The sequence below is a fragment of the Myotis yumanensis genome, unplaced genomic scaffold (genome assembly GCF_028538775.1).
Source record: "Myotis yumanensis isolate MYYU_CA2020_CCGP unplaced genomic scaffold, mMyoYum1.0.hap1 SCAF_15, whole genome shotgun sequence".
NCBI lineage: Eukaryota > Metazoa > Chordata > Mammalia > Chiroptera > Vespertilionidae > Myotis > Myotis yumanensis.
The window spans coordinates 10,003,306-10,031,252 of record NW_027223766.1 but is presented as its reverse complement, the minus strand read 5'-3'; the positions used below and the strand labels follow the sequence as shown (position 1 = coordinate 10,031,252).

The 27,947-nt window shown below is 41.7% G+C and overlaps 1 protein-coding gene across 1 annotated transcript; it reads left to right on the top strand.

Annotated features, from left to right (window-relative positions):
* The first annotated feature begins 18,472 nt into the window (after positions 1–18,472).
* ZNF572 (zinc finger protein 572) lies at positions 18,473–25,004 on the top strand. The gene is made up of 3 exons (XM_070391867.1): positions 18,473–18,515; positions 20,330–20,440; positions 21,200–25,004. The coding sequence occupies exons 2-3, from the start codon at positions 20,365–20,367 to the stop codon at positions 22,714–22,716; spliced, it is 1,593 nt and encodes a 530-aa protein (XP_070247968.1). The 5' UTR covers positions 18,473–18,515; positions 20,330–20,364; the 3' UTR covers positions 22,717–25,004.
* The last annotated feature ends 2,943 nt before the right edge of the window (positions 25,005–27,947 follow it).

The following is a 27,947-nucleotide window of genomic DNA, read 5'->3' as shown; positions in this document are numbered from 1 at the left end:
ACCCAAAATGTCCCCATACCTTGCATAATGTCCCCTGGAGATAAATTTGCATTTGGTCAAGGATAACACGTGTTTAACCTATAACACAATGTCCCATATATAGCATGACTACAATTATATAAAAAGCTGTGTACAAACGAAAATTAGAAAAAAAAATGAATACTTGCTTTGATTATTGATGAAATTTTGGTTGTGATTTCTTATATTTTCTAATTGTTTTAGCAGTAAGTACAGCCCTTTATATTTTTGTTTTTATTTAAATATATTTTTTATTGATTTCAGAGGAAGGGAGAAGGAGAGATAGAAACATCAATAATGAGAGAGAATCGGCTATCTTCTGCATGCCCTCCACTGGGGATTGAGCCCAAAACCCAGGCATTCCTGACCAGGAATAGAACGCTGACCTCCTAGTTCATAGGTCATGGCTCAACCACTGAGCCACAATGGCCCTTTTTTAAAATGTACTTTCTAAATATATTTAGGAATAGCTCTCAGCACAGGAATACCAGCTATACTCTCTGGCAATGTCCATTTTCCCTGGTGGGCTGATGCCTGGTTGCAATTTCCTTTATGTCTCCCCTGATTTCTAGCACTCCATAAACAGGCCTTGGCTAGTTGCATGCCTCCTTACGGAGTCGGTCAAAATCACTGACTTCTGCTTCTAGCAGTTCCCAGACCACTGTCTGTAATTTTGATACACCTTTGATACCAGCTATGATGATCAACTTGATTGGGCCACAGGGTGCCCAGATATTTGGTCAAACATTATTCTAGGTATTTCTGTGAAGGTGTTTTTTGGATGAGATTAACATTTACAAATCACTAGACTAAGAAAAGCAGATTGCTCTCTCTAATGTATATGGGCTCATCTAACCCATTGAAGGCTTGAATAGAACAAAGAAGTTTACTGTCCCCTGAGTAGAAGAGAATTTTCCTGCCTCAGAGCTTTGTACCGGGACATTGGCATTTCTTGTGCCTTTGGACTAGAACTGAAACATGGGCTCTTCCTGAGCCTCAGGCCTTTGGACTTGAGCTGGAATTAAACCATTGGCTTGCCTGAGTATCCATCCTTATTGTCGGCTCATTTTGTAGATCTTGGAACTTGCCAGCCTCCATAATTATAAGAGCAAATTCTGTATAATAAATCTATTTATACGTAGAAACAGAACCAGTAGGTATGTAATTGTATACATACCCACCATTCTGGTTTCCACACCTAATTCTCAAATGGCTTTGATCTTGGGTGGACCTGCCATATCCTTACTCAGATATGACCTTTCTCAAAAGGGAAACCCACAGTGACCTTTCTCTTTGATTCTTCTTTTACTCTAAGGACACAATTTTGGCAAAAATAAATAAATAAAATTTATTTAGATATAGCTTCAACTTGCTATTTCTATTGATTTCACTTCTCCACTTTCATGCTGGAAGCTGACAGAGATCAGCAATGCCCTGCTATGTGATTGAGAGAGGACAATTCATTCCTAGTGCATTGAGTTATGACCGAGTTCTGGAATGCAGCAAAAATGTTTCCTGACAGATTGCCTTTGGGTCCCTTGGTGCCTTTGCAAATACAGCTTTATGGAGTGGACTCAATTAGGCCATGTCTGTGATGGGACTGGGTTTACTGCACTGGTGATGGAGAATGAGGTAGACAGGGCACGGCACACTGACACAACTGATCACCCAGCCACAATCCTGCTTCAAGATTCCAAATATCCAAGTGTACTTGTAGTATCATTACCCCAAAGGCCTCTGACCAGGATCGTGCTGTTGAAACAGGCTGGGTAACGATGGAAAATAAACTTAGCCAATCTGTGTTTATTTTTCTTCTTTGTCATTTCTGCTCAATCCATTTTGTAGGGTATTTGTGCAAGTCAAAGGAAATAATAATAGAAAATATATTGTACTTATGTGTCAGGCACTGTTCTAAGCACTTTACATGTGTAAACTTACAACTGTGGTAAAAACACTAATAATTACAAAAGCATTCTGCAAAGATTATGTGGTATTATTAGAAATATAACTGTAATCACTGTTATACACTTTTGCCTGAGGGACTATATCCAGAAGCAAATTCTTGCTAAAATAGATAATGTAATCACCAGCGAGATATTCACAATGCCCAGGGAACAAATGAACTAGCTAGCCAGATGGGGCAGTGTACACCCACTTAAGAAGCCTCATGGTCTTATCACATGGTAGAATTTGCCTTTTCCAGTGGAAACACATGGACACAGATAATAACACCCATGCTGCTTGCTGCCCAGCTATCAGACCATAAGTTACCCAGGTGGTCCTTTCTGACTATTCTCATCAGCCTCTTACTCTGTGCCCTGCAAAAACCATCTTTCTCATCTTTCCTTCATTATTCTTGAGTACATCTTCCAAGCACTGGTCATATTTCTGGAGCTTTGTGTTCCAAACTGGTCGGACACGGTGGCACAAAACAAAGAGAACGGTTCCTCCTTACTTGACCCAACTGAGTCTGTTCATTGAACTCTATTCTCAGGACTGAAAAGTCACTCCTTTCAACAAATAAGATAAAAATGTTTGTCTCCTGCCAAAGAAAAGAGATGGGCTGGGCAGTGTATAAGACACCTGTCTCCTCTGCTTCTGCCCCATGATGAAGGAGACCATTCAGCCAAATATTCCGGAGATAGTCCTGGTTTCCAGTTGTTGTCTCAGAATAATTATTCATAGAGCCTCTTTTGTGCTCCAAAGTAGGTGACATATCATATGGTCACACTACATATGACCTACCCTGGAGTCTGCATCCAGGTGGAGTATAAGACACACTACAATGGGGCTGGGAGACCAGGGCTCTTGACTGACTCCTCCACTGGCTCCATGGGCTTAGACAACTCACTTCCTCTCTCGGATCCTCAGTTTCCCTGTCTGAAAAATGGACATGATTCCTGTTCTGTCCTCTTCACAGACTTGTGGTGAGAAGTAAGTGACATATTGTGTGAAAGTACTCAATCAGCTTTGCACCACTAAGCAAATGAAACTGAGGACAGAAGGATCAGGAGCCCATTGTTTCATCCTATTATCCAATAGCTTACTAGGAGGTTTCTCCAAAGGTAACAAATGACTTATTCTACGTGAACTTGGCCTTAGGCAGATGTCACATGGTAAACTTTCACACCCTTTGTGGACCCACCCTGTCTTCTTCCCTTTCCCATCCTAATAATGAAGCACTATGTAATTCATCCCAAAGGAACATGGTTGATCTTTCCAGATACTAATAAAGAACTTGATGGTTCCAATCCTTTGTGAAGATGCACGTTCTTGGTCACTTGACCTGATCTTTCCTAGGACATTTATTCTTTTGTGGCAAAGAAAAGTCTCAGTGCCGATTGCCAGAACTCAGTGATCTGAATGCACAGGATTTCCTGATAAGATTGTTTTCTAATGCAGAATCTGGTCTCCACCTTTTCACCCATATTCGCTTCCCACAAGCATGATGGACCAGGAGGTATGACTTCCTTCAGTAACATGACATGCTTCTCTGGGCAGTTCCATTAAGACCTACTACCTATTAGGTCCCACTGCTTGGAAGAGGGAAACATGACCAGGTTTGCTTGCCAGAAACAGGCAAACACCCAGGGCTTCAGCTCTATTTTATCTGTGCACTTCCTGAACAATCAGTGGCCCAGTGCCATCACTTGTGACACTATAAATTGTGCAAGGGAATTCAAAGGAAGAAGACACAGACTGTGGAACAAGGGGCACTGAGTCAGAGATGCGCCTGTCCTTAGATCTTTCAGGATGCAGTTTTACAAAGCCTGCTCTTAGGAAATCCTCTGCGAGTAGAGGAAATCCAACGAATGACTTCAAAAGCCTCAAAGATATCCCCTCAAATGAAATTATTTCGTCTACTCCTTTGTTTAGATGTGGAAGGGAGATGAAAAGGAAAGAAAACTCATTCACTCATTCAATAAATATTTATTGAGCTGCCTGGTACGGTTTTAGATGCTGGGAACACAGCAGTAATTAAATGGACAAAGAACTATCTTATGGATTTGACATTCTAGTAAAAGAGAAAGACAATAAACAAGGAAATAAACAGGTATAAAATGCGATGAACATGAGTGATGGGGGTGCAATTTAAAAATATATGTATATTTTATTTCAGAGGGGAAGGGAGAGAGAGAGAGAGAGAAACATCAATAATTAGAGAATCATTGACCGGCTGCCTCCTGCACACCCTTCCTGGGGATGGAGCCTGCAACCCAGGCATGTGCCCTGACTAGGAATCGAACCATGACCTCCTGGTTCATAGGTCAACGCTCAGCCACTGAGCCATATCTGTGGGGTTGGGGTGCAATTTTTAGACAGATTACCATGGAATGGAGGAGCGGATAAGAGCATTACGATATTAAACACATTAATCAATAAGTCTTTTGCATGTGATTTCCCTATTAATACCAGCCCCATGTATTGAGGAGTTACAGTGCCAATCAGGGTTACCTTTCTACATCTCAAGCTCTTCACCTTCAGCAGAAGGGCTTCCCTGCTCCAGAACCTCCCCCTTCATCTTCTTTCTCAAATTCCCATTGGAAGAATTTTTTCCTGAGCCCCCAAACAAGGCCCTTGATATGTACGCCGAAGGACTCTAACCAATCCTTCCTCCAGACAAGAGCTTGGGAAAAAAATGTTATTATTGTCTTGCAGCAAAATCTAATTTTTGAATATTACCACAGTCTCTCTTTGTAGTCCCTCAGTAACATGTCATGATATGCACTCCCACGCTGCCCCCACACAGATGGATGGCTCAGGTGAACTGAGGCAAAAGGTAAAATGCATAATAAACACATGAATAATTTTAAAGATATCACACCCTCACAATTACTAAGCTCCAATAGAGTGCCAGACACTGTGCTAGTCCTAGAAGAAGGTGAGTAAGATATAGTATCTTCCCTCCATGACAAGTGTGATTGGGTTAGCTCTAAGACGGAGAGTTGAAACCAGATAGGTGTTTCTCTAGCGAACATTTGCATTTGGGGGTAGGATAATTTTTCAGTGTGCAGAATCTGACATCCTGTACTTTGTAGGGCACTTAGTATTCCTATTCCTTACTGTCTCAGTTTGCTAGGGCTGCTATAACAAAATACTACAGGCTGTGTATCAGGAGTGTCAGGCAGGAGTGGCAGGTGGTATTGGACTGCAGGTTTCAGCCTGATCCCCGAAGGGCATGATCCCCAGTGTCTGGCGTGCAGGAGGGACCCCACCTGTGCACGAATTTGTGCACCAAGCCTCTAGTCCAAATAGACAAAGACAAAGCATGACCTGCTAGCTGAGCTGCATAACAATATTAAACACATTAACCAAGAAGTCTTTTGCATGTGATTTCCACATTAATACCAGCCCTATGTATTGAGTAGTTACAGTGCCAAGCACAATAATATGAACATCCCACATATGCCATCATTTGGTTTAATATTGTTAAAAGGCAATGATAATATCAGGATATTTCTTCAACACTTCACTCTTCCTCAACTGCCCCTACTCCAGACATACCCTACTTGATCCAACCTGGAGACAGAAACATGTTAGGTAAGAAATGATGGTGGACTGACCTAGGAAAGTGACAGTGGGAGAGAGCTGAGTAGTGGACATGTTTGAGTTATTTAAGAGTGGGATCAACAGAATTTGGTGAGTGGTTGGTTATGGGGTAAGGGAAAAGCTATAGTCAAAGATGGTGCCCAAAATATGGTGCAGGCAACTTGTTACCTGGGAATAGCATTCGTTCACTACAGTAGAAAATACAGGAGAAGTGAGTTCATAAATTCAATACCAATTTCTATATCATATAGGATGGCTGTGAGGGTGAGGTGAGAGGAACATGTGACAGTGTCTGGGCTGGGAAAGGCACTGCCTGAATACTATTCTTCTTTACCTTACCTCCTTCCAACGCTTGGTCTGTGATTCCACAAATATTGTTCAACCTGCCCAGCACCCACAAGGATGGGTTAAGAGACAAAGAATAAATGCAAGGGCTGAGCCCAACCGGCGTGGTTCGGTGGTTGAGCGTCGACCTATGAACCAGGAAGTCATGGTTTGACTCCCGGGCAGGGCACATGACCAGATTTCGGGCTTTATCCTCAGTGTGTGGCGTGCAGGAGGCAGCTGATCAATGATTCTCTCTCATCATTGGTGTTTCTATCTCTCTCCCCCTTCCTCTCTGAAATCAATAAAAATACATATTTTTAAATGCAGGGGCTGAAAGAGGTAACAACTGGTAGGGGCTCACTGATTAATCTGAAATTGGAGGGCAGGTGCAGAGTTGGAGGTAGGGGGTTGGAACTATAAAGAGGAAGTGAAAAGATGTCCTGGAGAAATGTTGCTATTTTTAGTTTTGGCTGGTCACCACCCTGCTTTCCTAGCATTGGGTGGATTTACAAATGAATCAAGTGCCCTTCGCTTGCTTCATAGCATGTCATGCTTCATGACACGTACTCAGACCTCACATTTCGAAATGGTGTCCTTCTCTTCTAGGTCCCTGCATAATTTGAGACCAGTTTTGTAGGTTTCTACAACTCCGTGGCTCCCAGACCTGGAATTCTCCTATAGTACTACTAGGAATGCAGCCTGTCTGGTCTTGACCTTTTGTCTTCCAGAGGAAGATTGGCTTGCAGTTGGGTGGGAGCCTCGATGAGAACATTTGAAGACAACTAACCTTAGAAAAATCTCTGGCCGAGGAGGAAAACTGACCCTTAACATTCTGGAGAGTGGTGTGGCACTCAGAACAATAGTCTCTGTTTCTCTTTAGTAATTTCACATGGTTCACATGACAGAGTATCCATGCTCATAATCTTCTATTATACTCAGGTTTATTCCTATTTAATCTAGTTGGAACAATATCACTTTATGTCTGCATCAAGATTCCTTTGGATCAGTATACAAGGTTGGGTTTCTCTGCAGCATAATTTACATTTTGCTGCAATTCCACCAAATAGTTGCCTCTGGAGCCACCTGCTGACACAGTTTAGAATATTGAATTTAATATGAATAACGAAAATGCCATCCTGAGTGAACAGGAAAGAATGAGAAGTGCAATCTAGACTCTGCCCATTGATGCCCTTGACTTGCCATTAGCACCCGAATCAAATCATCCTGGACATTTCCTCCCCTCCCAACCCCCACACCCAACCCTCCCACCCACCTTCAAAAAACATGTTGCAATCTCCTTTGATATCTGTTTCAATAGAGTCATGCCCCTGCATTGGGGACCTATAGCTTTGGAGCTCTGGGCCAGCCTATCCTCTCTCCCTAAGCCAAGGCGCGGCTCTGTTTCACTCCATCCTGTGGATACTGAACAAGCGAAATGCACTTGGAGCAGCGATTGTTTCAGTAGCTATTCCCTGTATATACCCCCAAATAATGCAGGAAGCAGTGGGAGGTGGCATGATGGGGAGAAGAACAGGAACCAGAGACCTCAGAAAGCCCACCACTAAAAGGAATCAGAACAATCCCCATAGCTCTGGAGCATGGGCATCACTGTACCCAGGTTACTGAGGCTTAGGAAGATTGAGTTTCTTGGGAAAGGGTCACAAATCTTACACATGAGGCAAAGAATTTGTTGATTATGACATCACACTGCCCCTCACCAGATGGCTCTGTACCACCTGCCAGTTAGTGAGCCCATCATTTTAACCAGCTTCTCTTTTAAAATGCACATGTTCCTGCAAAAAAGGAAACCTGACCATTGACAACTTAGTGCGAGCTGTTCTGATCACATAGCTCGAGCTGCCACAACAAAATACTGTACCATTGACTGGGTGGCTTAAACAATAGAAATGTATTTTCTCAGAGTTCTGGAGGCTGGAAGAATGAGCTCAGGATGTCAGATGGTTGGGTTTCTGAACAGCAAAGTGTAAAGGCAATTTATGGAAAGGGAGAAAATATTTGCAAATGACACATCTAATAAAGGGTTAATAGACCTCAATAGACATTTTCCCAAAGAAGACAAACAAATGGCCAAGTACAAAAAAATGTGCTGGATATCATTAATAATCAGTAAAATGCAAATCAAAATCTCAATTAGATATTACCTCACAACTTGTTATGACAACTATAACAAAAAGACAAGAGATAACAAATGCTGGCAAGGTAGCAAACACTATTAGTGGGAATGTAAATTGGTACAGCCACTATGAAAAACAGTATGGCTCTGGCTGGCATGGCTCAGTGGTTGACCCTTGACTTATGAACCAGGAGGTCATGGTTGGATTCCTGGTCAGGGCACATGTCAGGGTTGTGGGCTCAATCCTCAGTGTAGGCGTGCAGGAGGCAGCTGATCAATGATTATCTCTCATCATTGATGTTTCTATCTCTTTCTCCCTCTCCATTCCTCTCTGAAATCAAAGAAAATACATTTTTTTTTATTTTTTTTATTTTTCGCTAAAAGTATTACAAAGTGTATTACATAAGTGTCCTTTTTTCCCCCCCGCCCTTGACAGACCCCTGCCCTCCCTTACCCCCCAGTGTCTTATGTCCATTAGTTATGGTTATATGGATGCATACCAGTCCTTCGGTTGATCTCTTAATCCCCTCCCTCCTCCCCCCCAACCCTCCCTGGCCTTCCCACTGCAGTTTGACAATCAGTTTGAGGCAGCTCTGCCTCTGTATCTATTATTGTTCAAAAGTTTGTAATGGTCTTTATTATCCATGAATGAGTGAGATCATGTGGTATTTTTCCTTCATTGACTGGCTTATTTCACTTAGCATAATGCTCTCCAGTTCCATCCATGCTGTTGCAAATGGTAAGAATTCCTTCTTTTTTACAGCAGCATAGTATTCCATCGTGTAGATGTACCACAGCTTTCTAATCCATTCATCTACTGATGGGCACTTAGGCTGTTTCCAGATCTTAGCTATGGTGAATTGTGCTGCTATGAACATCGGGGTGCATATATCCTTTCTGATTGGTGTTTCTGGTTTCTTGGGATATATTCCTAGAAGTGGGATCACAGGGTCAAATGGGAGTTCCATTTCCAATTTTTTGAGGAACCTCCATACTGCCTTCCATAGTGGCTGCACCAGTCTGCATTCCCACCAGCAGTGCACAAGTGTTCCTTTTTCTCCACATCCTCTCCAGCACTTGTCGTTTGTTGATTTGTTGATGATGGCCATTCTGACAGGTGTGAAATGGTACCTCATTGTTGTTTTGATTTGCATCTCTCGGATGATTAGTGACTTTGAGCATGTTTTCATATGTCTCTTGGCTTTCTGAATGTCCTCTTTTGAAAGGTGTCTATTTAGATCCTTGGCCCATTTTTTTATTGGATTGTTTATCTTCTTTTTGTTAAGTTGTATGAGTTCCCTATAAATTTTGGAGATTAAGCCCTTATCAGATATGACGTTGGCAAATATGTTTTCCCACGAGGTGGGTTTTCTTGTTGTTTTGTTGATGGTTTCTTTTGCTGTGCAGAAGCTTTTTATTTTGATGTAGTCCCATTTGTTCAGTTTCTCTTTAGTTTCAACTGCCCTAGGAGCTGTATCAGTGAAGAAATTGTTTTGGCATATGTCTGAGATTTTGCTGCCTTTGTATTCTTCTAGAATTTTTATGGTTTCCTGTCGTACATTTAAGTCCTTTATCCATTTTGAGTTTATTCTTGTGTATGGTGTAAGTTGGTGGTCTAGTTTCATTTTCTTGCATATATCTGTCCAATTTTCCCAACACCATTTATTGAAGAGACTATCTTGGCTCCATTGTATGTTCATGCCTCCTTTGTCAAAAATTAATTGAGCATATTGGTTCGGGCTAATTTCTGGACTCTCTATTCTATTCCACTGATCTATATGTCTGTTCTTGTGCCAGTACCAGGCAGTTTTGAGAACAGTGGCTTTGTAATACAGCTTGATATCTGGCATTGAGATCCCACCTACTTTGTTTTTTCTCAGGATCGCTGCAGCTATTCGGGGTCTTTTTTTATTCCAGATGAATTTTTGGAGAGTTCGTTCTAGATCCTTGAAGAAGGCCATTGGTATTTTAATGGGAAGTGCGTTGAATGTATAGATTGCTTTGGGTAATATGGACATTTTAATGATGTTGATTCTACCAATCCAAGAACATGGTATGTTCTTCCATCTGTTTATGTCTTCCTCTATCTCTTTTTTCAACGTCCTATAGTTTTCTGAGTAGAGGTCTTTTACCTCTTTAGTTAAGTTTATTCCTAGGTATCTTAATTTTTGGGGTGCGATGGTAAATGGGATTGTTTTTATAATCTCTCTTTCTGAAAGTTCACTATTGGTATATAGAAATGCCTCGGATTTCTTGGGGTTAATTTTGTATCCTGCTACATTGCCAAATTCATGTATTAAGTCTAGTAGTTTTTTGATGGAGTCTCTAGGGTTCTGTATGTATAATATCATGTCATCTGCAAATAAGGACAGTTTTACTTCCTCTTTTCCAATTTGGATGCCTTTTATTTGTTCTTCTTGTCTAATTGCAATGGCTAATACTTCCAGGACTATGTTGAACAGGAGTGGAGAGAGTGGACATCCCTGTCTTGTTCCTGTTCTTAGGGGAAATGGTGTTAGTTTTTGTCCATTGAGTATGATGTTGGCTGTGGGCCTGTCATATATGGCTTTTATTATGTTGAGGTATGATCCTTCTATTCCCACCTTGCTGAGAGTTTTTATCAAAAATGGGTGTTGGATTTTGTCAAATGCTTTTTCTGCATCAATTGATATGACCATGTGGTTTTTTTCTTTCAATTTGTTTATGTGATGTATCACGTTTATTGATTTACGGATGTTGTACCATCCTTGCATCCCTGGGATAAATCCTACTTGGTCATGGTGTATGATCCTTCTGATGTACTGCTGGATCCGATTTGCTAAGATTTTGTTGAGGATTTTGGCATCTATGTTCATGAGGGATATTGGCCTGTAATTCTCTTTCATTGTGTTGTCTTTACCTGGTTTTGGTATTAGGGTGATGCTAGCTTCATAAAATGTGTTTGGAAGTGTTCCATCCTCTTGGACTTTTTGTAGTAATCTGAGGAGGATAGGTTTCAGTTCTTCCTTAAAAGTTTGGTAAAACTCCCCTGAGAAGCCGTCTGGTCCTGGGCTTTTGTTTGCTGGAAGCTTTTTGATGACTGCTTCAATTTCTTCCATCGTTATTGGCCTATTGAGATTTTTAGATTCTTCCTGATTGAGTTTTGGAATGTTGTATTTTTCTAGGAATTTGTCCATTTCCTCCAGGTTGTCTAGTTTGTTGGAGTAGAGTTGTCCGTAGTATTGTTTAACAATCATTTGTATTTCTTTGGGGTCTGTTGTTATTTCGCCTCTATCATTTCTGATTTGGTTTATTTGGGACCTCTCTCTTTGCTTCTTGGTGAGCCTGGCTAGGGGTTTGTCAATCTTGTTTATCCTTTCAAAGAACCAGCTCTTGGTTTCATTGATTTTCTGTATTGTTTTTTTGGTCTCTATTTCATTGATTTCTGCTCTAATCTTTATTATCTCCTTCCTTCTGCTCACTCTGGGCTTTTCTTGTTGCTCTCTTTCTAATTCTTTGAGTTGTAGAGTTAGATGATTAACTACCATTTTTTCTTGTTTTTTGAGGTAGGCCTGTAGAGCTATAAACTTCCCTCTCAGGACTGCTTTCATTGTGTCCCAGAGGTTTTGGATTGTTGTGTTTTCATTGTCATTAGTGTCCAGGATGTTTTTAATTTCTTCTTTGATGTCATCGGTAACCCAATCAATATTTAATAACATGCTATTCAGCTTCCAAGTGTTTGAGTATTTTGGGTTGTTTTTATTGTGGTTTATTTCTAACATTATGCCATCGTGGTCTGAGAAGATGCTTTTTATGATTTCAATCTTCTTGAATTTGTGGAGACTTTGCTTGTGACCCAATATGTGGTCTATTTTTGAATATGTCCCATGAGCACCTGAGAGGAATGTATATTCCGCAGCTGTGGGGTGAAGTGTTCTGAAGATGTCAATTAAGTCCATCTGATCTAGTGAGTCATTTAGGATTGCTGTTTCTTTGCTGAGTTTTTGTCTAGCGGATTTATCCAGTGATGTTAGTGGTGTATTAAAGTCCCCTACTATGATTGTATTGTTGTCGATCTCTCCCCTGATACCTTCCAGGAGTTTTCTTATGTATGTGGGTGCTCCTGCATTGGGTGCATATATGTTTATCAGGGTTATATCCTCTTGTTGTATTGATCCCTTTAGTATTATGAAGTGGCCTTCCTTATCTCTGGTTATGGCCTTCACTTTGAGGTCTATTTTGTCGGATATAAGTATTGCTACCCCAGCTTTTTTTTCATTTCCATTTGCCTGAAAGATATTTTTCCATCCCTTCACTTTCAGTCTGTGTGAGTCCCTTCTAATGAGGTGGGTCTCTTGTAGACAGCAAATGTATGGGTCATGTTTTTTTATCCATTCAGCCACTCGATATCTTTTGATTGGACCATTTAGTCCATTTACATTTAAAGTTATTATTGAAAGGTACTTGTTTGTAGCCATTTCTATTTTTTTGTGGCTGCTTTCTTTCTGGGCTTTTTATTTCTTCTTTTTACACCAGTCCCTTTAGCATTTCTTGCATTGCTGGCTTGGTGGTGATGAACTCCCTTAGCCTTTTTTTGTCTGTGAAGCTTCTTATTTCCCCTTCAATTTTGAATGATAGCCTTGCTGGATAGAGTATTCTTGGATTCAGTCCTTTGCTTTGCATCACTTTGTAGATTTCCGTCCATTCTTTTCTGGCCTGATGTGTTTCTGTTGAGAAATCGTTTGATAATCTGATGGGGGACCCTTTGTAGGTAACTCTCTGTTTCTCTCTTGCAGCCTTTAAGATTCTCTCTTTGTCTTGTACATTTGCCATCGTTATTATGACGTGTCTTGGTGTCGGTCTTTTGGGGTTCATCTTGCCTGGGACTCTCTGTATTTGTGTAACTTTTTTCTTCCCCATATCTGGGAAGTTTTCTGTCATTATTTCTTCAAATAGATTTTCTAATCCTTGCTGCTCTTCTTGTCCTTCTTGCAGCCCTATTATGCGTATGTTACTTCGTTTCATGTTGTCCTGAAGCTCCCTTAGGCTCTCCTCCTGTTTTTTAATTCTTTTCTCCAGTTGCTGTTCAGATTGAGCTTGTTTCTCTGCCTTATCTTCTAACTCACTAATTCGGTCTTCTGCTTCTTCTAGTCTGCTGTTGAAACTTTCCATGGTGTTTTTGATTGTAGCTATATCACTTTTCATTTCTTCCTGATTCTTGCATAGGTTGTTGATTTTCTCATCCATCCGGTGAATGAATTGTACAACCATCATTCTGAATTCTTTTTCTGTCATGTTGCACGCTTCAGCTTCATTAATTTCCTTTCTTGGTGATTCTTCATTGTCTTTCCTCTGGGTATTGTGTCGTCTCTTCATTCTGATTATCTCGGATCTGCAGCAGGGATCTCCGAACTTTCCGTGTCTGCAGGTCTGTAGCTGTGGTCACAGGTCTCTGTCCCCAGTGGCTGCAGGGTCCTGGTATGCGTCTGAGATCAGACTGGGTGGTGCTGAGGCCAGGATCCTAGTCTCAAGCAGCTCTGTTTCCCAAGATGGCGTGGTCGCTGTGCCTCTGCTGGCCGCCCAGGAGTGTCCGCCCCTCCGTGGAGGGGCGCAGGCCTCCTCTGGGCTCCCGCAGTCGCGCCGCCCGCAAGTCGCCGCCTCCGGGTTAGTAGCCGCTGGGTTAGTAGCCGATCTCTGGATGCCGGTAGGTAACCGCTTCCCAAGATGGCGTGGTCTCGCCGCTGCGCTGGCGCCCAGGGGGAAGTTTCAGCCTCAATCTCTAACCATCCGCATTTTTCAGGAGTTCTCTGTCTTTCCTGGCTGCAGACTGTCTCTCAGCTGAACCTCCCCAGCTTGATCGGGCTGGTTGTTACCCGTTTCAGCTGCTCGCCCCTATCTGCAAACCCAGTATGGATGCTTTTAAAGTAATTAAAAATAGAACTACCATATGATCCAGCAATCTCACTTCTGGGTAAATACCCTAAGGAGACAAAATCACTATCTTGAAGAGATATCTATACTTCCATGTTAATTACAATGTTATTCACAATAGCAAGGAATGGAAGGAGTCCCAGTGTCCACCAATGGATGGGGCCATGGGTGAAAGTACTGGAGTTATATTCGAAGGTGTTATCTCAGATCCATGCCCTTCAGAAAGCTGGTGGATACTGCTGTCCAGAAGCTTCTCCTTTTGTTTCATGTTTGTTGTGGCAGACAGTTTGTTATCGTCAGTCTTCCCCTTTTTACTAATCTGGTTTGGGCAATGTGTTCAATTCCAGAGGCTAAATCATGTTGGCCTCAGCCAATCACAACAAGCCCATTCCCCCTTGCAATGATTGGTCTAATCAGAGGGCATGGGATCAATTTCTGGCCAATGAGACAGGAGTGGAAGTCTAGGGAGGGGGGGGGGTTGAAAATATGTTTTTCCTTAGGAAAAGAAAGGGACATAAAAATAAAGCCTTTTGTCCCCTTCCCTTTGTTTCTTGCTTTGCATACTGTGGTGTTACAGTGTGATGGGAGGAGCTGATGCAGCCATCTTGTAGCCAGGAAGTGAGAAGCCTGAGGGGGAGATGCCATCACAATGCTGAGGATGATGGAGAGTAAGGAGTGAAATGGCATGGGTTCTTGAAGAAAATCACTGACCTGCTTAATCCATCCTGCACTGCCTGCCTTAGACATTTCTTAAGTTAATAATAATATCCGTATGGCTTAAACCACTGTAACTTGAAGCGGAAAACACTCCTAGAGCATCCCTATGAAGACAGTTTGAACTGTTTTATCATTGACACTGATGCCTGAAAGCAGCCATGGCTGGGGAAGGCCAAAGTTCACCTGCCAGTGCCTGTATCAATCAGTTGGGGGTGAGGAGAATCTACACCAACTTCAGTTCAGGTTGACCCTGTAGGAGTCAATAGTAATTGACACTACATATCTGCTGAATAATTGAGTGAAAGAACAAAGGAAACAAGTGAAAGGAGAAATAAAGGGACTTGAATTGTCCAGGCTTCACAATAGGATATACCATCACTGACGTCTATACCTTGTAACCTAGGAGTTTATTTAACCATTCAGTATCCATTGCATTTTACTATGTGCTGTGTGCTTGGAATGTAAGACTAAAACAGGATTCCGGTGTTCAGAGAACTCTCCTGCTAACCTGGATGACAGATATCCACATGGTTTATAATATAAGACAACCTGGTGAGCAAGTTTGTTCATTTATTCTTGTTTGAATCCAGTCTGTGATGTTTATTGAAAGGCACCTTCAAGAATCTTACAGATGTAATGGAGAGCCATTATTTTCTGATCCCCATACTTCTGCAGCTTTATAAAATAAGAACTTCCATTTCTATGGAAATCTTCTGCCCTTCATTCCACTGCCTCAAACTTTACCCCTTATCACTTTTGGGGTCAGAAACAACAACTTATTTAATAGATGAGAGAGGGGGGGGGAAAGGACTGAACATGTGTTTGTGTGATTTATCCCTCCTTGGGGACTCTAAGATCTTCCTGCCCATGGAACATTTATTACCTGTTATCTGCCTCTTGTGCATGTGGTCAATAACATTTCTGGGGCAGGATTTCTCTGTCCTACAACTGAGAGAGTAAGCCAGTCTAATGCATGGGGACCTGCAGGAAGTCTTGGACCCAAGGCCAATGCTCCAATCCAGCTTTACCTGCCACAAAGGTGTTCGTTTTGATCCTTCTCTGATACCCCTGTCTATTTCTCAGTTGGTTCAGAATTTTGGGGGACATAGAACACTGTAATCTAATAAACAGAATACAGTTTGGGGAGGGAAAGGGTCTAAGTCTTCCTGGGAGAGTAAACGGGTACTAAACTAAGGAGAAGATACTTGAGCTGAAATGAGGAGTGGACACTTTCTACGCAGCCAGAGGTAGGCAGAGGGACACGGCTAGACGTGCCAGAAGCAGTGATATGGTGGAAGAGAGTAAGGCACAAAAGCGTGAAAGAGCAAGCTGTGTTCTGAACACCACAAGCAGTTTGGCATCCAGTGGGAGGAACACAGTTGCCAAAACAAGGCTCAACAGAAAGCTCCTGAAATTTAGATATTATCTTATTGCTAGTGGAAAAGAGGAAAAAAAATCCTTTTCCTTCTAAGTTCTCAGCTTGGACACACATAACAAAAAACCAAACAAACAACCAGATTAAAGAACGAAAACAAACAGAAGTTTATTAACATGTATTATCTCATTTACTGGGTTGGGCAAAAGTAGGTTTACAGTTGTGAGTACCAGTATATGAAACAGAGTTTATTCTTGTATTATTTATTAATTATTGTATTATTTTTCCATAGGAACAATTGTAAACCTATTTTTGCCCCACCCTATGTACATGGGAGAAACTCAGGGAAAGAGTAACTCAAATAGATGACTTAGAACTCTGGTTCATATACCATCTTCAACAAACAATAACAAATCTATAGAGAAATGATAAGACAAAGTAAAACAGTTTTAGGCTTCTAAGGGAGGCAAACTGTAGGAAGGTAATTATATGGGGGAAGGGGAACTAATAGAGTAACGTTTGTTCGCAGATTCCTCAGGTTCTGATAAGAGTCTAGAGCAGTGATGGCGAACCTTTTGAGCTCGGCGTGTCAGCATTTTGAAAAATCCTAACTTAACTCTGGTGCCGTGTCACATATAGAATTTTTTTGATATTTGCAACCATAAAACAAAGACTTATATTTTTGATATTTATTTTATATATTTAAATGCTACTTAACAAAGAAAAATCAACCAAAAAAATGAGTTCGCGTGTCACCTCTGACACGCATGTCATAGGTTCGCCATCACTGGTCTAGAGCCATCTCCAGTGAAGGGGCATTGATATCCTGCCTTTACGCAGAAAAAGAGGAGGGTAGAGAGAGCTTTCCCTGCATTTGTTGCTTCTTGATTGCCCTCAGCTCAAAATAATTTTTATGTTAAAGAGGCGTATTTGGAGTAGCATAATTTGGTTTCCTTCAACAGTAGCTCATGTTTGTGGCTGAGTAGTTTTCATAGCCTTCTTTCTGCCAATAAAACTTGGGGGATCAAAAGATCTCTTATCATGTTGTGCTGTCTCTGTGGCCCTCAGTTCCAGCTGATATAATACTTTCAGAAATCTCGAGGCTTTTGGCATGTTCTCTTTTCTGCCATGGCTTCTTTGTGTGGTTGCTGTGGGACAAGGCCCTTAAGACTCATTGGTATCCTTTTGTTTAGCAGAGAAGTTCTTCAAGACACACAGGTAAGATGTGTAAAAGGCCTTTTGTAAGTTGCTGACCTGTACTCAGACCATGTTTTTTGAGCCTGACTAGAGATTGTGGAGAAAAAGGAGGACAGTGTGCTATCACCTCGAAAGAGTGTTTCTAGGAGTTTTCAGCAGTGTCTAAACTGAAGAAAGGATCCCACTAAGAACACGGAGGTCATGACTAATCTTAATGATTTATTGTTTTTGCTGCAGGAGAAATGGTTTAAAAGGTAAGTGGCAAGTGATAAAGTAGAAACATTGTGAGGAAAATAAAACTGAGGGACTATTTTGGGATGGAGCTGTGAGACCTGAGAGGTTAGTTGATAGTGTAAGGATTCTAAGAAGGTGGGAGGGAAGGTGAGTACTACCAGTAAAGGCAGCGGTTCTCAACCTGTGGGTCGCGACCCCTTTGGCGGTCGAACGACCCTTTCACAGGGGTCGCCTAAGACCATCCTGCATATCAGATATTTACATTATGATTCATAACAGTAGCAACATTACAGTTATGAAGCAGCAATGAAAATAACTTTATGGTTGGGTCACAACATGAGGAACTGTATTTAAAGGGCCAGAAGGTTGAGAACCACTGAGTAAAGGGCTTGTTTTAAATGCAAGGTCCAGTCCTCTGATGTAACAGGAAGGAAGAAAGCGAGTGTGACCGTTGCAGACTTACATTGATTTGCAAGTTTGGTATGAAGAGGTTGGCTTCTATTTTCTCTGTAACAAAAAAGGAGAGGTTAACTGTTTCTCCGAATATTAGTAATAACGGTGCTTTGTAAGCAACTTGTTTTATATGTGGATGGATGCCTTAGCTCCTCAAGTTTCACAGCGGTGAGAACAGAAACAATAGGTGCTTAATAAATACTCCATTTGTTTTGATTCTAATGATTGTAATGATGATGTTAAGTAATGATGCCCTTAGGTCAAAGAAAAGCATTTGCTCTAATCAGGCCCCTATTACAGGAACCTGACTAGTCGGAGGGGTGAGAATCACAGAAGGCGAATGGCAGCCCAAGGGAGGGAACCCCACCAGCTCCTTCCCTTCTGTCCGGGCCCCTAAGAGTTAAGAACAACGAGCTGGCGGCCGCCGTTTCCTAGAGAGGCCCCGGAAACGCCGCCGGCGGCCGGGCCACTTCTCGCTCCCGTCTAGCGGTTTGAGTTTAGGACCCTGGGTTGGTGGGGTCAAAAGGAGAGGGGCTGCTTCCTCCCGGACTGCTGGGCCTGCGGGGGGTGCAGGGCGCCTTGTGTGTAGCCCCCAGAACAGTGAGTTCCTTCTTGGGGCGGGGGGTGGGAGGGAGCAGAGGGCCGCGGGCAGGAGTGGAAGCCGCTCTGCGGGTCCCGGAGGGGGTCCCGCTGCGGCGAGGGAGTCCCTTAAGGGTCTCGGTAGCTGGTGACGCTCGGGTCTCCTGGAACCTCACCTCGCAGCGCACCCCAGCGAATAGTCCCGGCCAGGGGTTCGTAATTAGCCCAGCTTCGGTCAGTGCACTCAGGCCCCATCCTAAGGCCCCCTTGGGCGCTGACAGTGAAGACTGGCCCGCTCTATAGAGCGACACCGTAAGGACAGCCTTTCAGTACCGGTTATGGCTTGGAGTGTGCTGCCCTATGAGGGAGCCAGTGACCGGAGGACCCCTCTACTGTCAAAAGTGATAGTGTCTTAGCAGGGAAAATGCTGGCACGGGCTGTTACCCAGGCTCTCGCTTCCTTTGTAAGGACTTTGATAGAAATATGTAGTAACTTAGAAAGCAAAACATATTACTCCATTTGAACAACCTCCCCCCCGCCCATTCAGCTGTCATTTCCCCCTAGTCAAACATGGGATATTTGTAATTGAGACTGGTTCCACCTTTTCTTTTAACACATCCCTAATTGCTCAGGATGCTAAGGGAATGCCAGCTCCATTTGGTATAAGGTCTAGGGATGTAAATCCCTTCTCATCCAGGCAATGTATTCTAAATAAAGGCCTTCTTTGAGGGTCATTTGAAGTTTGGGGTTATGCCCAGCTCTCTGCTTCCTGCTCTAGTTTACTGTAATAGCTGAGTGTGTGAAAGTCAGTGTCCAAACAGACTTGGGACTGAATCCTGCTCTCCCACTCTCGGATTGTGTGGCCTTGGGAAAGTTTCTTGATGTCTTTTTGAACTCATCTATAAAATATTGGTAACCGTTTATATGCTTCAGAGGGTTATTGTGAGAATTAAATGAGAAATAGTATGTGCAAGTTACTCAGTTTACTTCAGTAGTAGTAAACTTTTTCTTGTTTTTCATATGCACACCTTTGTATATCTTTCTTTTAGGCTTTCATTTTTCCCAAGTTATGTATTCTTTCTATCTTAACTTGGGTGCCAAGTTCATATATAACTGCCTTCCAGTGACAGATCACATTTTTTGGTCCCTTAAAGTAGGTCAGGGATTGTATTTGCCTGCAGAAGATAAAGTTGAGGCTGAAATGGATATTGGGATTATGATAGACTTAGAGGCAAGAAAGAGATCTCGCATTCGCTTTCTTTTATAGTTAGTGGTTATTGTTTAAAATTATCCCAGCCCTGCTTTGCACTAATTTCTTGTTACTGGTTATGGAAATCCTAACTTTCTTTTGAAATTGACTTAAAAGGTTTCATCCTTTTAAGGACCAAGTTATTCTTTCTAAACTAAACAGGGTGCTTTCTCTTTAGCGGCTTCTTTACCTGCATATTGATTCCTTGAAGTCTTATTATTGGTTCCTTTCCCCTGCCCCAATAAAAAAAAAACTTTGTTTTTTCCATTAAAAGTGTTTCTAAGCTCTGAGTGGACAATTAGTATTGTATTCATTCTATTTTTGAAGCCTGATCTTCATATTCTAATGTGAAAATTTAATTTTTTAAATTATTTCCTTGGAAAAGATATATTGGGTTAACTCTTAATTCTAAACACTTGCATATGAGAAAGGAATTTTCTAAAAGGACTTCTAAAGATCATATTTCTTATTTCCATAATTATTAACAGACCATTCTATGCCTATAATTGTTATGTTACAATGATTGGGAAGGAAGAAGAATACATTTTAACAAATACCTCCAAACGTGACCTGTTTCCTTCCACAGGATTTCTGACCACTAACGTGGTTGTGGTCATTGTGATGGAGCAAGAGAAAAACTTGGTCTCAGATTCTAAATGCTTCACCGAAAGGAAGAGTTTGAAAAGCTCTTTTACAGGTGAGGGATCAAGAAGATGATCTGAATACTTTGAAAATCCATTATAAGATGCGCTATAGGGTGTGTAGAGAGAACAGGGCATTAGAATGAGACAAACTCTAATTGTGTTAACTCTTACAGCCTTAGTTTTTTCTTTAAGAAAAAGAAATGTGATAATATTTGTCATATATATATATATATATATATATGGATTAATGAGATATTATATGCAAAGCTACTGTTCTTAGTAAATAAATGCATACCTTAGAGAAACTACAGTTTCAGTTCTAGATCACAATAAAGCAAGCATCTCAATAAAGTAAGTCATAATCTGGTGCAGGTATTTGCTGTCAATTTGTAAAAAATGCAACATCTGTGAAATATAGTAAAGCTAAGCACAATAAAATGAGGTATGCCTGTAGTGGCTATCATAGTTATTTCTGTATACACTCAGACATTGTCTTGTTTTCACCTCAGATGGTGTCCTATTCAGTTTCTCCCCTACTCAGATCCCCTTTTTTCTTTTAGGTCTTTAAGAATAAAACTAGTGAATTTATTTTTAATGAATACATCCCTTGGCAATTGCTGACAAATGTTCAGATACTTGATTAGTGTTGTTACTAAGTACAATAATTTCATTTGCTTCTGATGTTAAGTAAAACTAGCTTTAAAAAAATTATTTACAAGGTTTTACTTTGTTATTTCCTCTTTCCACTGCAATTCAGAATTCCCCTGTCAGAGATTAGGAACTATATTTAGAATATTTATTTATTTTTGCAGGACATGAACGTAAGAATAATTTAGAAACTGTTCAACACAATAACCGTAAGGCAGATAAACTTAAAGAGAGAGCCTCAAAATGGTCTAAAAAAGATGGCCTACAAAATTGTAAGCATGAGGACACAAAAGAAATACCACTGACAGGGTCCCAAGGAGATGAAACTTGGTGTGATGGTTTCTGTGAGAATAATGGTAAGTCAGAGAATCAGGAAAATTCTACAGGAAAAGAGGAAGAAAAACCCAATGATGGGGGTTGGGACCCAGGAGAACATGACAGTGCCTCTGTCCAGCAGAATTCACACTTCAGAGACAAACCCTACAAATGTTCTGAATGTTGGAAAAGCTTCAATAACAGTTCTCATTTGCGTGCTCACCAACGGACCCACTCAGGAGAAAAACCTTATAAATGCTCTGAGTGTGGGAAATGCTTCAGTAACAGCTCTCACCTGATTCAACATCTGAGAACACACACAGGAGAGAAGCCCTACCAGTGTGGGGAATGTGGGAAAAGCTTCAGCAATACCTCCCATCTTATTATCCATGAGAGGACACACACAGGAGAGAAACCCTATAAATGTCCTGAGTGTGGGAAGAGTTTCAGCAGCAGCTCCCACCTGATTCAGCATCACAGATTACACACTGGTGAAAAACCATATGAATGTCCTGCTTGTGGGAAATGCTTCAGCCACAGTTACGTCCTAATAGAACATCAGAGGACTCACACTGGAGAAAAACCTTACAAATGCCCTGACTGTGGGAAGGGTTTTAGTCAGAGTTCCAGCCTGATTCGCCACCAGCGGACACACACAGGTGAGAAGCCCTACACATGTACTGAGTGTGGAAAAAGCTTTGGTTGTAATTCTACTCTAATAAAGCATCAGAGAATACATACAGGAGAAAAACCCTACCGGTGTACAGAATGTGGGAAGAATTTCAGTCGAAGTTCAAACCTCATAGCACACCAGAAAACACACACAGGAGAAAAACCCTATGAAAGTTCAGATTGTGAAGAAAGTTTGAGTCAGAACTGCAGTGTGATAGAAGAATGTCGGACCCAGCCAGGAGAGAAACCATATAAATGTTGTGAATGTGGAAAGAGTTTTGGCCTCAGCTCCCATCTCATCAGACATCAGAGGACACATACAGGAGAAAAACCTTACAGATGTTCTGAGTGCTGGAAAACTTTTAGTCAGAGTTCCACCCTGGTGATTCACCAAAGGACACACACAGGAGAGAAACCTTATAAATGTCCTGATTGCAGTGAGTGCTTTAGTCAAAGTTTTAACCTTATTAGGCACCGGAGGACCCACATAGGAGAAAAACCTTACAAATGTACCGACTGTGAGAAATGCTTTAGCAGAAGTGCCTACCTCAGTCAGCATCAGAAAATTCACATACAAAAGTCTATTGAGTCTCCTGAGGTTGAAGATTTTCCTCCTGAATGGACTTGGAAAGACTGTTCAGGGGAACTGGCCCTCATCTCATCATTTTCAGTCCCAAATTCATCTTCCTCTTAAGTCTCAAAGTCCACTATTCTTTTTGGGACATTATTATTAAGGTGTTCTCTGATCACTGCACTACAAAGTGAACCCTGTCGGCCAGGGGGGCACCTGAGGAGGGGCGGTGAAGGATTAAAGCAGACAAGAGAATACACTTGGGACCGGGTGGATCACTGCCTGGATGAGGAAACAGTGACACAGCTTGTAAGCTGAAGCTTTATTTTATAGTCAGGTCACACAAAGCAAAACAAAGGGAGTGGTCAACATGTTTACAATAATCTATTTTGTTACTCAAGCCTTGTTTTGGCAGCAATTGATACACCTCCCACAGCCCATTAACTAGACCTAGGAACAAGGGAGGACTATAAGGTCAAGCTTAATTGTGCTAGGAGGGCTCTGCCCTCGAACCTGGGACTTGTATGAGGCTCTGCCACAAGTCAGTCTGAGGCTTGACCCTATAGCCGCTCCCTACACCGTTTCTTTGGTTTGTTTGCCAAAACATCTAGAAAAGGTGAACCTCTTGGGAGGATGGGAAGATCTAGATCACTAACTAGGTCATTGAATCTGCCAGTGAGAGATAGATACTGCCATGGATGGAGAAAAAGAAGAAATTTGTTTTGATCTAAGGTAAAATAGGAAGAGCTTCAAAAGAAAATTTAAAGTGTGCCCTGGCCGGTTTGGCTCAGTGGATAGAGCGTTGGCCTGCAGACTGAAGGGTCCCAGGTTCAAATCTGGCCAAGGGTACATGCCTGGGTTGCAGGCTTGATCCCCAGTAGGGGGTGTGCAGGAGGCAGCCGATCAATGACTCTCTCATCATTGATATTTCTATCTCTCTCTCCCTCTCCCTTCCTCTCTGAAATCAATTAAAAATATATTTTAAAAAAGAAAGAAAAAAAACTAAAGTGTAACCCAGAGAGTAAACAAAATGACACCCGAGAGCCTGCAGCTGAGATACCCATTGAATTGCCTTATTTTCTCTTTCCTGATTGGGTGGCAATAAATCATTACTGGTCTCAGGGATTTATTCAGAGAAAGATTTTTTTGAACAAATAATCCGATTTCCTGGCTGTTCTTTGGGTTTTAAGGAAGAAAAGATTCATTTTAAAAAATGCATTTTCAATTGCTGAACATTAACTTTTGTAGTATTAGAACTGCACTAATAGAATAGCCACTAGCCACCTGTGTCTATTTAAATTTATATAATTAAGATGAAATTTAAAATTCTGTTCCTTAGTCACACTGGCCAGTTGGATCATCTTGAAGGTAGCCTCAGACATCTGGGTGTCCTTTGGACCCACTAAAATTGCACAATCCTTTTGTTATTTATCCTGTGAACATGAAGAGCACGACTAAGAGTGAGTAGGCTGATAATGTAGCACATCAGTATCGTAATATGGCAAGCATTTGGGTAACTGCTGCCTTTTCTGTTGGAAATTACCCTTCCTGTTACTCCCCTATCTCTTTCATTTCGTGTTTGTTTTCTACCTCTCTTTGACCCTAACCTCCTCTGCCTTGTTCAACTGTATTCTAACCCAAAATTAGTGTGTGTTTTTTCTATCATTTGTTTTGTTTCCCTTCCTTCCCTCTCCCACCTTCCCCTCCCAGTGAACTAGGAATCAAGTCAAGGCTAAGGATGGTCCAAATGCTTGGTTATAAAAGATACAGGATGCTTGGCAATCATTAACATTATGGGCATGTGGCCACTTACAGGCAGAGGTAGCTTGTGGGTGCTAAGATAGATAGATTGCTGGTCTAACATTGCTTGACTGGTAAAAGCAATAAATATCCTAGGATTTGACACAGTGTGGGATGAAGTAGATGCTTTAGTTGTAAAAGGGTCAGGATTAATTTTGAGCCATGGATAAATGGTCAGATTTAGAAAAGTATTAGTTGATTAGACTGACAAATACAGGTGGAAGATTTTCTCTTAAAATAGCTTACTTTCTGATCACTAAAGTCAGAGTTGCTAAAATATACAAAGAAGTATAAAACATAAAAGTATGAACACCAAAATAAATCTCACCTGAAATCATTTTCCTCTGAGACCACTTACCATGAAAGTTCTGGGATCTTTACCAATAACCACTTTTCTAATATATTATTGTGTGTTACACACACACACACACAATTGTCATATATTATTGTCTTTTTTCCTAATTTCACATCATTTGTCAATTTACTTGTTTTAAATTATTATGCGGTTTTTCATGGTTTCATAATACTGCATTGAATGATGTACCATAACCATTTGTTTGATGTTGGATGTTTATATTGTTTCTAGTTGTTTGCTATTAAAAATAACACTACAGTAAACAGGGTTTATTTGTCTTTTGGTGGTGGTTTTGTTTTGGTATGGTGGTTGTGATTGCTTTTGCTTTTTTGCTTTGTGTTGTTACACAAATCTTAATGTACATCTCTATTTCCATAGAGTGAATTCCTAACAATGAGATTATTGAGTCAAAGGGCATAAAGTTTTAAAGGCATATTAATATTACTTAATTACTTTCCTGTGCCGAGCCAGCTCAGCCAAGGGTTCATAAGCCTGAGTGAGGGCGGTGAAGGATGAAGAAATGACAAAGAGAATAAGCTGGGTCTAGGTGGATCTTCCTGTGCCTGGCTGAGGCCACAGAGAGAGATCCAGAGGCAAGCTGAGCCTTTTATTTTATAGCCAGAGGTAAACAAGGTAGTGGTCACCATAGGTAGTGTTCTGTGAGTTTCACTTGTTTTGGAGGCACTTGCTGCATGTCCCTCAGCCCATTAGCTTCCCAGATAAGCTCTAGGGAGAGTCATAAGGTCAAGCCTAACTATGCTAAGAGGACTGTGCCCTCTAAGCTGGGACTTGTTTGTGGCTTTGCCAACAGGTCAGTCCGAGGCTTAACCCTATAGCCTCGCCCTACACTTTCCAGAAATGTTTATCAATTTAAATTACTCCAGTGAAATAATTTCGTTAAATACCTTTTGGAGGGGGTGGGAGAGAAAAACATGTAATTCAAGGTCAATAACTTTAAATGCTTGAAACCCTTTTAAGGCAGCTTGTTTGGATAATCTTTCCCCAGCCTATTCCTTCTCCTCTCTTGTGTTAGGGTCAGTTGTGTGACACTTTGGTTGAATCATTTTAAGAATTATTTGGATATTTTCTTACACAGCCCAGGGCACAATTCCAGTAAATGTCAGCAGAAGCTGCTCTAAGAACTAGAAAAGTGATCTGAGGCCAAAGCCCAGAAGTACTAAGAGGAAGAACAGTTGAGGAAAGTTGTTTTGGGGGTCATGTGATGCCCAGGAAAGTGTTTTGACACGTGATTATCTTAGTAGCAGATAAAACATAGTATTAGGGGTGAAAATGATAACTGGTGCCATACTTCCTTAAATTCAGCAGTGTCGGGCAGGATGGCAAGGAAGACAGATGCCCCCTTCTACCCCCCCATGGTGACTGACTTTTGATTTGTCCAAGGTCACAGAGCTGGTTCGTGGCAGCCAGAATTTAGATCTCCTGATTCTAGTCACCCAGTCTTCCTACTACACTACTGTCATTCATCATTCATTCATTCGTTAACTACATTCTTATGGAGGATAAATTAAGTTCAAAGCATTGTGGTAGATGCTGTGATGCTGTGGATGATTCTGATTTATCAGACACAGATCCTTCCCTCAAGGAACATAGGGACTAGTGGGATGATAAGACTTAACCCTAAATGTACTGTCAGAGCTTGGAACAATAAAGTATGAATAAACTATGATGTGACTTGGTGAGGGTCAGTGGAGACTTGGAAAAGGTGACAATTCAGCTGTGCTCCGAACGGCAGAAAGGATTTGTACATGAGTCATAGGGTTTAAAGTTGGTCATCCACCGGGTCACTAAATTCTATGGACGCCCTAGCCAGTTTGGCTCAGTGGATAGAGTGTCGGCCTGCGGACTGAAAGGTCCCAGGTTCGATTCTAGTCAAGGGCAGATGCCTGGGTTGCAGGCTCAATCCCCAGTGAGGGGTGTGCAGGAGGCAGCCGATCAATGATTCCCTCTCATCATTGATGTTTCTATCTCTCTCTTCCTCTTCCTTCCTCTCTGAAATCAATAAAATATATTTAAAAATAAAAAAAAATTAAAAAAAATAAATTCTAGGGAAGTTTCATCATTTTATAACAGGGGCCATCTTTCACCCTGACTCTTGCACACTTTTGTTGTTCTCATTAGCACGCTTGTCCTGAACAAATTCACGTTTAACTTCCCCAGACCTTACCTAAGTCCCTCCTGGCCAGTGAAGGACTGTCTCCTGTTTGTTTCCATGGTTCCTAGTTCACCCACTCTCTCAGGGCACTTATGACACACCTCCCTTTGTGTTACTTCTTTGCCCCTGGTGTGTATTGGTTATGATTTCAAATGAACTTGTTTATGACTTCAGTGAAGTTGCTTTGACCCATGGGTGAATTTTGTTTAAATCAGGGGTGGGGAAAGTTCGGCCCGCCCTTGGACCATATAAGACCCGTGAAATCATTTAGTCTGGTCCTGCCCAAGGCATTGGGGGTGAGTTAATTAAAAGTTTGACCAAATCTAGCAGGCTAATTTTTAAGTTGACAATTTCATATGGCCTGCACATGATGTTATAAATACCCGAATGGTGCTTGGCAGGAAACAGGTTTCCCACTTCGGGTTTAAATTAAGGGAGCTGTGCCAGGATGTCACTGACACCTGTTGAGGGGCATCACCGGGACCTTATCTATAAGAGCCTGTGGAGGAAAAACGATCATGTGATACTGTTTTCTTGTGGTTTAAGACAACATAAGTTTATTAACTTACAGTTCTAGAGGGTTAGAAGTCCAAAATGGGCTAAAGTCAACAGAGCTGCTTTCGTCGGGAGACTCTCTGGGACCCTTTTCAAGCCTGAAGAGGCCTCGTGCGTTCCTTGGCTCCTGGCCCTCTTCCTGCAACTTCAAAGCCGGCATTGTTAGGCCGATTTCTTCTCATGGGGCCATCCCTCCGGTCCTCACCTTCTGAGTCCTTCCTTCACTTGTAAGGACCCTCATGACTACCGGGGCCACCCAGATACTCCAAATGTGATATTTAAACTTGAAATACCGGGAACTTAGGAGGCTTTACTGAGTGTTTGGCTTGGACAAAGCTGCTCTTTGCTGGCCTATCTAAATAGTTCTATGAGATCTTGAGAACTTGGTCCGGGTTGTGGTCAGGCCGCCCTTGGCAGGCAGGGACAGTGGCCATACACTGTGCAGCAGCATCAGGAAGAGAAGGGACATGC

Excerpts from the sequence above, each read along its gene's own strand:
- ZNF572 (XM_070391867.1), top strand. The coding sequence starts at position 20,365 with ATGGAGCAAGAGAAAAACTTGGTCTCAGATTCTAAATGCTTCACCGAA. Across the intron at positions 20,441-21,199 it reads TTTGAAAAGCTCTTTTACAG|GACATGAACGTAAGAATAAT; the intron begins GTGAGGGATCAA and ends TTATTTTTGCAG.